Genomic DNA, 13,327 nt, shown 5'->3' on the forward strand with positions numbered 1-13,327 from the left:
CCTATTTGGAGGTAAAATTTCCTCCACTCTTCACATCCTCTTATGTTTTTCTCTCCCTCCTTCTTGGTCTCCCCAGGTGGAGTCTAACCCTTTCCCGTTCAACTATGTGGAAAACTACAACATCTCAACGGAGGTGGCATCCATGGAGTTTCGCACTGAAAACGGCACCCAGATCCCAATCTCTGGACTTGACGATAGTCTAGCCATCACTGTTGCTGTTAAGAATGGCAGCAGTGGCGAAGTGGGTGCTGAGGGCTCTGGCTCTGGTCGAGTCCCTCCCGCTGGAGCTGTTAACATCAGCCACTGTGACTCTGTTATCGTCCGGGTCAGCACAGGAAACAACAACAGGCAGGCAGGGCTGTTTGTGCAGCTGAACTTCACCTCTTTAGATGGTGAGCGCTCTCATTTCACTGCATAAATTGAGGGTGGGCACGTGGATAGGAAGAGTTGAGCAATATTATGCGTCCAGTACAAATAACCATGCTCATATTTACTAGTACTTACTTGTACTTTACGAGTACTATTCGGTGAATGTAGCAGCTGCGTCCTTTTTACTAAAAGGAATTAGTTGTAGTTTTGCCTTATGTGCAAGCGGCTGTGTATAACTATAATCAAGTGCTTTACTATCTCCCAGTACATGTATGAATACAGACTGACATGAGAGGTTAAATATAAATGTTGTTTAAAATTTTACACTTGTCTCTGTTTTATTCCTTTTTTCTCTGCTCTCATTATTTTCTCTTCTCAGATTCAAGAGAGAAGGATGAAAGGGAGAAGGACGAGGAGGAGCCGTACATCACCGCCTACCTGCACTCCCACGAGCAGCCGAACGAATTCAACTGCACGTACAAAAAGCGCATCAAACTCAGTATGACCAGGGGACAAGATCTTGACCACAGGAAATACACCTTCTTCCTGTCACCAGAGTAAGAGCCCTGCTCATTCTGCTCCGTTGCATTGCACCGTGTACTGGTCGGAGTTTTGCAATGGCTGGCATCAAAGCTTTTTTTAGAAAAGTCCGTATTTAAAAATTTATCTTGGACATCATCACCGTGTCACCTTTCTTTCAGGTCCTACGACACAACCCTGGACTATTTCATCAACGTGAGCACATCCTGCAGCCAGTATTCTCAGCCTGTTGGCGTTCATCTGGAGGTCGGCGTTTTTGCGTCTCTGTGTCAGTACTTCAGTGAGAGTGAGAAGCAGTGGAGGACAGATGGCATGGTGCCCCTGGCAGAGACCACCTCCAGCAAAGCAGTTTGCCGCACCAGACACCTCACTGTATTCGCCGCTGGGCTGTTTGTACCACCCAACGCCATCAGCTTCAAAGCACCAGTCGGTATCACCCAAACAAACATTCGCTCTTTGTGTAGATGCAGTGAATGAAAACCGTTGCTTTCCTTCCTCAGGAGCGTTCAGGCGCACCCAGTCTGGTGGTGCTGCTGGTGTGTGTACTGGGCTTGCTAAGCTACGTGGTAGCGGCGGCCATCCTGCACAAGCTGGACCAGCTGGATCTTCGCCGGGCTGGTGTGGTTCCACTCTGTGGCCAAGATGGACTATTTAAGTACGAGGTCCAGGTGAAGACTGGGTACAGCAGAGGGGCAGGTGAGGGGCATGCTTCACTTTTAATGGTCTTGAACTGATGCCTTGATTTCCTGCCTGTGAATTACAGGAAAGAATCGCGTGTCCCCGGTTCACAAGTGCTGTAATTATGTTATCATCAAACTCTAATTTAATACGAATGAGTCTCTGTCCTTCCAGGCACCACGGCTCATGTGGGAATCAATTTATATGGACGGGAGAGCCACAGTGGACACCGTCATCTGGACAGCAGAGAAGCTTTCACTCGCAATGCTCTCGACATCTTTCATATTGCCACAGACACCAGCCTGGGTAGTGTCTGGAAAATCCGGATTTGCCACGACAATAAGGGTAAAGCTGTACAACAGAGAGCTGTAATCGCAAAGACCTGACTATATTTAAGCGTGTCTGTTGTAACTGTCACTGGCTACCCTTCCCCTCAGGTTTGTCTCCTGCGTGGATGCTACAGTATGTCTTGGTAAAAGACCTGCAGACGGGAAGCAGCTACTACTTCCTAGTTGAGGAGTGGCTCTCCGTTGACAATGAGAGAACTGGTGGACAGGTGGAAATTGAGGTGGAGGCCTCTGGTAAGGAGCTCCTTTCAAATCAGTAAATGACAGCAGCTGGTTCACTCCATCTTATTTCTGGCCACTCGTTTTTTTTTTTTTTTCTTCTTGGCAGAGGAGGCTGTACTTCGTCAACTGCCTCGTCTCCTGAGGTGTGAGCTGCAGAGGGCGCTCTGCGAGAGTCACCTGTGGCTGTCACTGTGGGACAGGCCTCCCCGGAGTCCCTTCACCCGCCTGCAGAGGGCCACATGCTGTGCTGTGTTACTGCAGCTCTTCATATTGGCCAACACTCTGTGGTACAGCATTGTAGTGGACAAAAGATACAGGTATAACATTGTGCTTCTTTTTCTTTTTCTTTTTTTTACCAGTCTTAATGAATTCCCACCTTGCACATTGTGGTTTCCACATTTGAATATTATACTGTCCTGCAGCCCGAGGGCCGTGGCTCGGTTATCTTCATTAAACGGAGAGACAGTGGCGGCCGGCGTGGTGACCTGTCTGATCGTCTACCCTCTCTACTTGCTCGTCTTCACTCTCTTCAGAATGAGCCGCAGCAAGGTAACATAAGGCCGCCCAAAACTGGAGCACGGAAAGTTCCTCTCCCTTAAGTCAAACGTGAAGCTCAACGTTTTCTCTGTGTGGACGTGTGTCTGTGTGTTTATTAGTGTGTGACTGTCGAGCAGTTACCACCACAAGTGGACCAGGAGTCCGTGGAGATCGATGACTTCCTGGACAACTCCATGGCAGGAAGCTCCTTTCTCTTTTTTAACGGCGAGGTAGGGTCTCTCAAGAAGCCACTGAGATTTAAAAGTCTGGCTAAAAAAAATGTTTTACTCTTCCCTTGTGAAGTCATTAGTCTGTCTATGCATTTATCAATCCATCCTTCTGTCTTGTTTTCGCAGACCAACTCAGAGGAAACCAATGTGGATCTGCCCACTCCATCAACCAAAAGGTACACTTCCCTGCAGTTTTATATAAAACATGATTTGCTGGAAAACAAATACCAAATGTAACTGCCAACTGTCAGACAATGTCAAGATGAAAGAAAAAAGAAAAGAATAGAAAAGTGAAAATAGTTTGTAATTTAGTGTTTAGAGTTGTACTGAAAAAGAGGCTTTCACAATCAAAACTGATTTCATTCAGAGCGACCTCTCTTGAATGTGAAATGAACAAAATGTTTTCTCCCTTGTCACCGTTTTTTTTTTTTTTAATCTGAATGAACAAACCGACTTTCAGAGAGACTGAATAATTTGCTGTAGTCGCTTGACAGAGCCATGTCACGGTGCATTTCAGTGAGGAGAGCTGGGACATGGAGGAGGAGACAGAGGACAGGGATTGGCCGGAGCCACTGAGTGACGTGTCTGTGGTTGGAGGGGCGGGGCACGGAGCAGGGCTGCCCAGGCTAAAGAGGGGTCAGGGTAGCAGGCACCTGGGCGTCGACATGAACTTTAACCCTGATGATGACGAGGACACCGAACAACCTGGCAAATATTTCACCTCTTCTGGTAACCAAGCCTGTTTACACACTGAAAATCTGCACGTCTTAATAAACTTTATTCATTTGGCATCATTAAAGAGATCTGTGCCCAATAACTGCAGATGTTTTATGTAAACGTTTCCTAAACTAGAAGTGAATTGTTAGAACTTTTGCTAAGGCCATGGCTCCATAAAGCATAGGTCTTCCACAGGGAGTTCGCAGCCCCTAGGGGCTTGGTGGAGGTACTGCAAAGGGGCTGCAAAATCTTTGGTTGATTAGACATTTTATATATATATATACACACACACACACACACACACACATACATTTATTTTCTTTTTTTTAAGTTCCAACCACAGTGTGATGATTGATTAGATATTGAAGCCAGCCTTAAGAGGTAATTTGAGAAACTGGTCTCGTTTTCGGCTTCATTTGCAGCTCAGTATCCTCAGACCAAGGTCTTCACAGTAGTAAATCATTGTAGACTATATTATTAACACTGGCCTTCCACCACATGCTTGTATAATTTGTCATTTGTGGCCATGAACAGAAACAAAACATTTCATGAGGGTAAGTTTTAAAAAGTTCTCAAAAACACTCTGCAGCTGTGGACAGCGAAATACATTATCACATAACATGAATACACTGCTCATACTGTATCTTCTAAAGTTTTAAATTAATGTGAACCTTTTATTCGCAGATGAGGATCTTATCAAGCACATACTGGCAGATGGACAGAACTTCTTTCCTCAGGCAGATGAAAGCGAGATGGCTGATCTGTAAGTTATATTCACAACAGGACACTGATTAATTTTCACTGTACAAAGTCAAAGAAGTCGAAGAATTCTTAAGAATCCCTTAACGCGTCAGTGTAAATTTGCTTGGGTTTCATTTTAATTCCACTGCTTGTCCCTCAGGTCGAGTCTACTGGAAGATAAGACGGAAGTGATTCTCCTTCAGAAGTCGAGTGAGCCTCTTCCTCTGGAGTCTGTCAGAAGAGACCCGCCAAAAACTGCTTTCACCTCCACTGCAGGTGTGTGTCACGTGCACACAAACACGCACATGCAGGGGTTTGCACACTGCAGAATCACACTTGCTGCACAGCGCGATCGCATGATTACATAACTAGCCAATCAGGGAACACAAGGATTGAATTGAAATCTGACATTTTTTAATCCCTTAAAATATTATCAAGCTTTGTTGTGTGTTAATCTGTAAAAAATACATGAGATTTTAATTTAAAAAAAAAAAAGTATTTTATTTGTGTGAAACCCTGAAAGTCAATTATATTCCTATTGAACACAGAGAGAGCAATGAAGAAATACCAAACAAGTAAATAGTATCGTAAATCTGTTCTTTTTTTTTAAACAGCCACAATTGAAAGAAGAACTAAAACTAATTGAAGTGGCACCAAAACGTCTGTTCCTGCTTCCATCTGCCAGAATGTTCTTGATAAATGAACAAACTAGTTCAGTGAAAACATTCAATAATGGCAGCAGCGGTTCAAGATTTAAAGAGACTGAAAACAAAATCAGTGCCAGAGTTTTCAACAAGTGTATTTTGTTTATTTCTTCAGATAATCTGTTGGTCTTTATGGCCAGTGACACTATATACATTCATTAAGCATTTAAACCAATGCTCAAGTTTGAAAATAGGGAAATACGTCAATTTTCTTTGGCTCAGGAACATTTTATCAAATGACTGCAAGGTCCAAATAAATAAATCATTGTTCTGCTAATTATACACAATCTTGAAAAGCATCACAGCAAAATACAGTAATCGTGAATGTTTTCCAGAATTAAAACGCAACCAAAAACCCGTCTCGTTGATCACTTACTTTAAAACGTGTGCTTTGCTCTCCGGCCTGACACAGGACACATAAATCACCACCCCCAGTATTTTAAGACAAAACATGTAACTCTCGTTAGGTAAAAGCAAAGTTTTATGGCAGCAGCTAAAAAGAAAAAAGAGGACGATTGTGTTGTCTTTTGTTAACGGGCTTTTCACTCTCATGTTGGCTGTGTGACGAGGCCATTATTGTTGTGCTTTGGTGTGAAACCCGAGTATATTATCATTGTTTCATTTCGCTGCCTGAATGTTTAATAAGCAACGCCAGTCCTTTGTTGTCAGAGAAAAAATAATTGAACAGACGCAGTTGTGCCAGGTCCAAACTTCTCACCACATCATTTATTCTTCTTTGAGAAACTTGATTTATGTATTGGTAACTTTATTAATTGAAAAGCCTTTGGAGCCCTTGTGGATCCAGACTTGAACTCTTCAAGAAGTTATTTCTTTTTGTGAAGTGCGAAATGACTTTAGACTGAGTACGCATCTGAAAGGATAATTGAAATAGAAAATTCTTGCTGTTAAATAGTTAATACTTAAATAAAAAATGGATGTACCCTCCAGATTCTCCTTATTTAGCCCGTACTTATTAGTGCCTGATGATTCTTTGTCTAATCTCTCCCCAGTCGTGACGGACGTGTGTCGTCCCAGGCGGTTCCCTCCCTGGTGTGGACGTGCCGCCCTTTGGGGCAGCTGGGCAGTGATCACGCTGGCCAGCAGTGTTTCAATTTGGGCGGGCCATGGGTTCAGTCAAAATGTGGCCATGATGTGGTTAATCTCCTGTTTTGCCAGTTTGCTGTGCTCTTGCTTGCTGTTGGAGCCAATTAAGGTAAATGCATAAACCATTAATTCTCTGAAATGCACATGCCATGTATCTTCTACATTCACATCAGGTTGGAGTGTGAGTACTCAACAGTTTCTGCAGGTCCCCACAGCTCTACAGAGCATTAACATTTTAGCATCTTTTAGCTCACTGTTGCCGTTTTTCCCCCTGCAACTTAAATGGTTGGTTTTACTCTGATCAGCCCCATCTTCAAACACAAAGCAGAGCCAGGAAAGTTTGCAGCTACCTGATGAAAGTGTCACAGCGTTTAGCAGCCGACGACCCAGATGTGTCCAAAGCGGAGATAATAGTAGAGTTGATGTTAAACGAAACCACACTTTGATGCAGTGTCACAAAGTGTAATTGATGCCATTCAAGAGATTATGTAATCGTACCATTTTTGTCTCCTTGAAACACATAAGATGCATTTAAATTGAACTGATTGTTCCTGGAAGGATTTTTGTGAAATATCCAACATTTAGTTTTTACGGAGAAGAACACGGTAACACGTCTTAACTCTCTGAAGTGTTCCTGAAGGTTGCAACAACAAGCGCTGAAAGAGTTTTTCCTACCAGATGACATTGCTCCCCTGCCTTCTGTCCCACAGGTGGTGTGTGAGGCACTTTACTACGCAGTGAGGGTGCGTCGTTTGCGTCCAGAGGACCAAGACGTGCTGGTGGAGTTCCCCCGCGTGGAGCGAGTGGTCCAGCGGGTCTCCAGGGTGAGACCACCACACGGCTTTGGTCTGTCTAAGGCCCGACATCAGGCCCGCAAGGTCCACATGCTGCACACCATGCTGAAGGTCAGTCAGGAATGAGAGTCAGGAGAGAAAATGCTGGAGAAGGTCTTCATATCTTTTTTCCTCCAATGTTTCTTGATTTTGCTTGGTAACAGAATATGTGGCTGACATTTTTCAGAATTTCCTGGTTTACACGTTTTTCCTGCTGGTCGTTTTACTTCTCAACTATTCTGACTCGGCCAAAGACACTCACAGTCTGAGACTGCGCACACAGCTGCAACGAGCCCTGCATACGCCCGAGTACCACAACATCAGCAGGTACGCTCGCACACCAACACAGTTTATGGTATATACTGGGAAATGTTAACTTCCAACTGTTTTCTAGGCTGACCTGTTTGTCTGCTTATAAGACTTTATGAAACTTTCTGGCTAAAGCAGAGTCAGAAAAGAAGTCTTACCTTGTTTTTTTTCGTTGATAGATTGATTGACAGTTTCTCTCTTGTGATTTCGCCTGCACAAGAACTCCTGTTAATTTAAAATAAAGCAGCTTAGTTCACCCTACGGCCCCTACAGACAACCTGTGTAAAGTCTGACTGCAATGTGTGTTAAAAAAAAAAAAAAATGCACTTCTTTGACTTTCAGCCGAGGTGATGTTCTTGCGTGGCTGAATGAGTCCCTGTTGCCACGGCTACTGGATGAGTCTGCCCTCTTGAAACACACAGGCAGCGTGTTACTTGGCACGCTGAGGCTCCGGCAAATACGTGAGGCACAGGGTGAGGCTGGTTTTTCTTTACCTTTTCTTGTGAACTTGATTGGAACTTTTATTGTTTTCTTTGTTTCTGTCTTTCATTCAGTAATGTTGGGTCTTCTGCACAATATTTATGATGTTATAATACACTGTAATCTAGTTTATGCTTGCCTTCCTTTCTCGATTTGATGTATGAAGTTTAATCTCATTATAACTGGTGCTTTCTCCCAATTGCAGGTGGTTTCAGGGCAGGACTTCGGTCGTCTGTTTGGGGAAAGGGCTTGGTGACAGTTCCACCAAATGGCACGGAGAATGTCAACGATTTTGGTGCTATTTATGCAGATCGGTAAGGAGAGGATTGAAAATCTGGCTGTGTAATGGCAGACTTTAAGTTAGCTTCAAGTTGACATCTGTTTTTTTTGTGTGTGTTCTTTCTTTCCTTCTCTGTGTATCCTCCCACTCATTTTCCAAGGGTGGGGCGTTTGGGTCAGATGGGAGCATATAACAGCAGAGATGTGGTTCACCAGCTGAACAGAAGCCTGGAGGAGGCCTCTTCTTCATTACAGCAGCTGCAGCAGCTGCACTGGCTCGACCACAGGTAGTCAACACATATCAGTGGAGGACAGTAGGAAAAAAAGCCCCCTACAGAATAATAAAGAACGGATATTAACCACGGTTAATGCAATGATGTAAAAAAAAGGTTTCATGTAAGTTTAGTTTTTATGCTTAAAAAGAGGACTTTGCTGATTCAGGGGTCAGACGTAAGAGAGGAATAGACTGCGCTCGATGTCCTTGTGCGCACAGTTTCACAATGATCTGAATAAAACAGCAACATGCATACTTAGGACTTCACAAATCTGGTGCCACCGGGAGGCAATTTGCCCTGCAGTCTGCACACATTAAGAAACTGAACATAAAATGTTGTTAGACATCAAAATGAATCATAGAAAACAATGGAGCCCAGAGTATGTTAAGAATGTGGGCTCACTTTCAACATGTTTGACATGCGTGACAATAACAACACTTTTATCCTCTGAGTACCACATTTGGTTTTAGGTTGCAGATATTCACGGGGAAGAAACTGAAAGTTTTTTTTTTTTCTTCTTCACAAAACTGGGTTTTTGCTCGACATGAAGTTCCCTGCAGTAGAAACACCAGCTCAGCCGAATTAAATATTTAAGTTTTGTGCGAAATATCTTGATTCCTGATCTTACAAATAGTCCTATGTGTGTTTGTTTGTGTGTGTGTGTTTGCAGGACTCGGGCTGTGTCCGTGGAGTTCTCTCTCTACAACATCAACACAAACCTCCTGGCTGTCTTTTCCTTCTTGTTTGAGTTCCCAGTTTCAGAGCGTGCCGAGTCGAGCTTTGACCTACTTGTCATCACTTTGTGGCCAATCACAGGCCTGGACCTGCAGCTTCTTCTCATGGTAACCCCTGACAACCAATCTGACACGGTTGATTAAAACATCCTCTGAGCTGCAACTCAATGCTTTTCCCTATCCTAGGATTTGATATTTCCATGACTTTGATGAAACTTTGTGCTCTCCTGGTTTCCAGATCATCCTCATCGCTCTGGTGTTGTATTTCCTAATGCGGGGGATCTTGGGATTCCTCAGAGAAGGTTACAGGTACCTGCTCTCGGCCTGGAGACTCCTGGGTATTTGTAAATTGTCTCTGGCTGCGTCCGTGTGTGGGCTACATCTGCGCCGCTGCGTCATGGCCAAGCAGCAGTGGGCGTTGTACCTGAAGCACCCACTGGACGCCTTCACGGACTTCTACCCTCTGGCCAGGCAGAGTCAAATGTACACAGTCATGTCTGCCATGCTGCTGTTCATACTGGTGCTCAAGGTTAGTGACAAATACAGAGGGCAAGTAATGGTAATTATAAGTAATTCACTAAACTGACCTTGCTTAAATTACATTAGTTAATCACTGTAGGGATTCATATTTCTGTTGCCAACGAATCCACTGAAAAGACCAAGCCCAGCAATGAAATGAATGTAATAAAAAGTATTGTCTGTGTTTTGAGTTAGAGCTGATTGATGTCCCTGAAATGATTAGAAACACATCAGTGAGTCATGTACTTGCTCTGGCTGACGTCTTCTTGCCATGGTGTATGAGAAGCCACACATAAACCATGCAGCTGCCTTGAATGACCAATACAGCACAAAATATGCATTAATCCTCAACTGAAAAATAGTCCCCGACAAACTTTATTTACTCCTCTTTAAGTAATGATTCTTGTTCAAGAAAATAATGACCTTTTTTTTCTAAATGAAACCATGTCATTTCAGTTGGTCAGACTGTTGTGGCGGGAGGCGTCATTGTTTTTCATGGATTTGTTGACATTGAGAAAATTATAGAGTAAGGTCTTTTATTGGCTGACTCTTTATTTTTATACGTTTTGTGTGATTGATTTTAGCAAACTTTGCTGGCTGTTTTGTTATTGTCCGGTTGGTGATGGCATCAGCCTCCCCAAATTGCTCTGTGTGTGTAGGTTTGAAAAACATACACAGCGGCGTGACAAAGTGTTGGTCTCCTTCATGATTTCTTATTTTTTTGCACGTTTGTCACGCACACTTAAATGTGACTCTCCTGAGTCTTCATTCAGTTTTTCTTCACTCATTCAGAGGTGAATTTGCTGGTGTGTGTTGGATCATTGTCGTGCTGTAGGAGCCAAGTTCTCTTCAGCTTGAGGTCATGAACAGATGGCTGGAAGTTCTCCTTCAAGATTTTTTTTGTAGACAGTACAATTCATGGTTGTATTTATCTCAGCAAGTCTTCCAGGTCCTGAAGCAGCAAAACAGCCCCAGACCATCACACTACCACCTCCAGAATTTAGTGTTGGTATAATGTTCTTTTTCTGAAATGGTGTGTTATTTTTTACTCCAGATGTGATGGGACACACACCTTCCAAAAAGTTCAACTTCTGTCTCTTCAGTCCACAGAGTATTTTTCCAAAAGTCTTGGGGGTCATCAAGATGTTTTATGGCCAAACTGAGATGAGTCTTTCTGTTCTTTTTTCTCATCAGTGGTTTTGGTCTTGAACTCTGCCATGAGGCCATTTTAGCCCAGTTTCTTTCTGATGGTGGAGTTATGAACACTGACCTTAACTGAGAAAAGTGAGGCCTGCAGGTCTTTGGATGTTGTTGTGGGGTCTTTTGTGTCCTCTTGGACGAGTTGTTGCTGTTCTGTTGGGGTAATTTTGGTCGGCCGGCCACTCCTGGGAAGGTTCACTACTGTTCCAGGTTTTCACTATTTGTGAATAATGGTTCTCACTGTAGTTCACTGGATTTTTTAGAAACTTTTAGTTTTAGAAACGGCTTTAGAACCTTTTCCAGACTGATAGACCTCGATGATTGTCTTTCTCATTTGTATCTTCTCAGCATGATGTCTAGTTTTTGAGGATCTTTTAGCTCTACTTCACTTTGTCAACCACGTCCTAAGTGACTTCTTCATTGAGAACAGGTGTGTCAGTAATCAGTCTGGGTGTGGCTAGAGACATCGAACTCAGATGTGATAAACCACAGTTAAGTTATGTTTTAAAAGAAGGGGGGAAAAACTTTTTCACACAGGGCCACAGAGGTTTGGTTTTTTCCCCTTAATAATAACAAAAACCTTCATTTAAAAACTGCATTTTGTGTGTAACTTGTGTTATCTTTGTCTTTGATTAAAATTCCTTTGATGATCTGAAACATTTAGGTTGACAAACATGAAAAAAAGGGGGCCAACACCTTTTCACTCCTATCTTAGATGAAAGCATGTGCTCACTACAAATAGTGCAATGTTAAATCTCAATGGTGAGGTTCAGCACAATGAAAGCAATGCCCAAATTGTAAAACACTGGCACTTTAAATTTAATTCCAAGGTAAAAGCTTATTTTGATCTAATTTTCTAAAGCCATTTTTTGGGGTTTGTTCCTTTGTCCCTTTTCCTCTCCCCGGCTGTACAGGCTTCCCACCAGTTGCGGTTTCTCAGAGAGTGGGCCGTGTTTGGCAGAGCTCTGCGACGCTCGGTCTGGGAGCTGCTGGGAGTCTCCGTGGCATTACTGCTGTTGATGATGGCTTACTCGCACACAGGACACCTGGTCAGACTTTTCACTCATCTATTCCATCTGCTTTCCTCTCACTATGCCTCTCTCTGTCACACACACACCCACACATACACAGCAAATATTATATAAACTTCTACACAAAGAACATAACCTTGCAAAGTGTATTCAGGTTCATGCATTGTTGTCTATAGTCTGCTCTATAGTCTGTTCAGTGTCAATGACTTTCTTTAGAGAGTTTTAAATAAAACTCTCTCTTTAGCACAGATTGCGTAATCCAGCTTCATTGTTAGAACAACTGTAACAGCAGCCTTGCTGTCCTGAGTGTGTTGCCTAACAGCGGATGAGACAACAAGATCAGTTCAATTCAAGATCAAAGTCAGTTTTTCTCCAGATCAAACATAATATAGGGAGTATGCTAAGATGTGTAAGTGGCACACACCTTCTCTACAGGTTTATGCAATAAACCGTAGTGATACTTTGAATTCTATCTCAAAGTGAAAATGTGTTATATGACATTACTCTCGTCTTAGTTTTAACAGTAAGATTGGGAGATGGACTTTAAATGTAATAACAGATAAGAATTTGTAAAAGAGAAACAAAAGACCTTTTTTTTAAAGTTTAAATGACAGTTCACATTGTCAAAGTTTGCTATCTTTAGTTTTCCAGAGGAATTCAATAGTCTCTGATTAGCTGATCATAAAACATGACTGACTCTAAAATACCAAAAATCTAAGCTTCTGTTATTTTTCAGAAACATAAATAAAGCACCAGACTTGGTTATAGACCTGTTCTGGCCCATGTGTCTATGGATCCACTACACGGCTGTCTCTCATCACATCGATCTACCTACCACACAGATCAAATGACCACGGATATCTGTAGTAGAGATTGTGAGATGTATAAATGTCAGATCCGTGGACCAGTAGCGCTTGATCCTTCAGATCACTGCACATGCTGAGTTCAACCTTTTTTTCTGCTTTTTCAACTAGACATGAGAAAATATAGCTCTAGCTACCCCGTACACACAGAGGCACGTTTGATTAGTTTCATTTCTTTTCTCAGCATTTTAAGATGTGGTTGACTTTTTCTACATTGTCTTTGAGCTGATGCGGGGAACTTTTTCTTCCACTTCTTCTTCCTCCACTCCAGCTCTTCCACTCTGTGTTGGACGGCTACGGCAGTGTGACCTCCACCTGTCTGTCTCTGTTGGGGGCCGGTGGCCGAGGCCTGTTGTCGTGGCGTCCCACCATCACCGGCCCCTCCAGTACTTTCTCCTCACTGGTGTTCCACTTGAGCTTCACCGTATTTCAGCTGGTGCTGCTCTGGCTGGTCATCTCTGTGTTGTTGAGGAACTACCGGCGTGCACGAGCGGAGCTGTACCGCCCAGCTGTGGATCTTCAGGACTATGAGATGGTGGAACTCTTCCTAAGACGACTCAAAATGTGGATGGGACTCAGTAGGGCCAAGGAGGTGAATTCACTCTTCATACTATA

At 43.1% G+C, this 13,327-nt stretch overlaps 1 protein-coding gene across 1 annotated transcript in view; it reads left to right on the top strand.

Annotated features, from left to right (window-relative positions):
- Nucleotides 1-13,327, top strand: part of pkd1a (polycystic kidney disease 1a) — a 64,426-nt gene that overhangs the window by 47,655 nt on the left and 3,444 nt on the right. Inside the window, exons 33-55 of the mRNA XM_047578707.1 lie at nt 77-392; nt 749-926; nt 1,071-1,335; nt 1,410-1,605; nt 1,762-1,932; nt 2,025-2,168; nt 2,263-2,473; nt 2,579-2,705; nt 2,813-2,923; nt 3,050-3,099; nt 3,441-3,652; nt 4,325-4,403; nt 4,542-4,657; nt 6,096-6,298; nt 6,900-7,094; nt 7,210-7,349; nt 7,674-7,804; nt 8,017-8,125; nt 8,252-8,377; nt 9,036-9,207; nt 9,338-9,628; nt 11,733-11,867; nt 12,984-13,304. Coding sequence (XP_047434663.1) covers nt 77-392; nt 749-926; nt 1,071-1,335; nt 1,410-1,605; nt 1,762-1,932; nt 2,025-2,168; nt 2,263-2,473; nt 2,579-2,705; nt 2,813-2,923; nt 3,050-3,099; nt 3,441-3,652; nt 4,325-4,403; nt 4,542-4,657; nt 6,096-6,298; nt 6,900-7,094; nt 7,210-7,349; nt 7,674-7,804; nt 8,017-8,125; nt 8,252-8,377; nt 9,036-9,207; nt 9,338-9,628; nt 11,733-11,867; nt 12,984-13,304 — 3,999 coding nt within the window. The remainder of the gene's footprint in view (nt 1-76; nt 393-748; nt 927-1,070; nt 1,336-1,409; nt 1,606-1,761; nt 1,933-2,024; nt 2,169-2,262; nt 2,474-2,578; nt 2,706-2,812; nt 2,924-3,049; nt 3,100-3,440; nt 3,653-4,324; nt 4,404-4,541; nt 4,658-6,095; nt 6,299-6,899; nt 7,095-7,209; nt 7,350-7,673; nt 7,805-8,016; nt 8,126-8,251; nt 8,378-9,035; nt 9,208-9,337; nt 9,629-11,732; nt 11,868-12,983; nt 13,305-13,327) is intronic.

This window comes from Mugil cephalus, chromosome 2 (genome assembly GCF_022458985.1).
Source record: "Mugil cephalus isolate CIBA_MC_2020 chromosome 2, CIBA_Mcephalus_1.1, whole genome shotgun sequence".
Classification (NCBI taxonomy): Eukaryota; Metazoa; Chordata; class Actinopteri; order Mugiliformes; family Mugilidae; genus Mugil; species Mugil cephalus.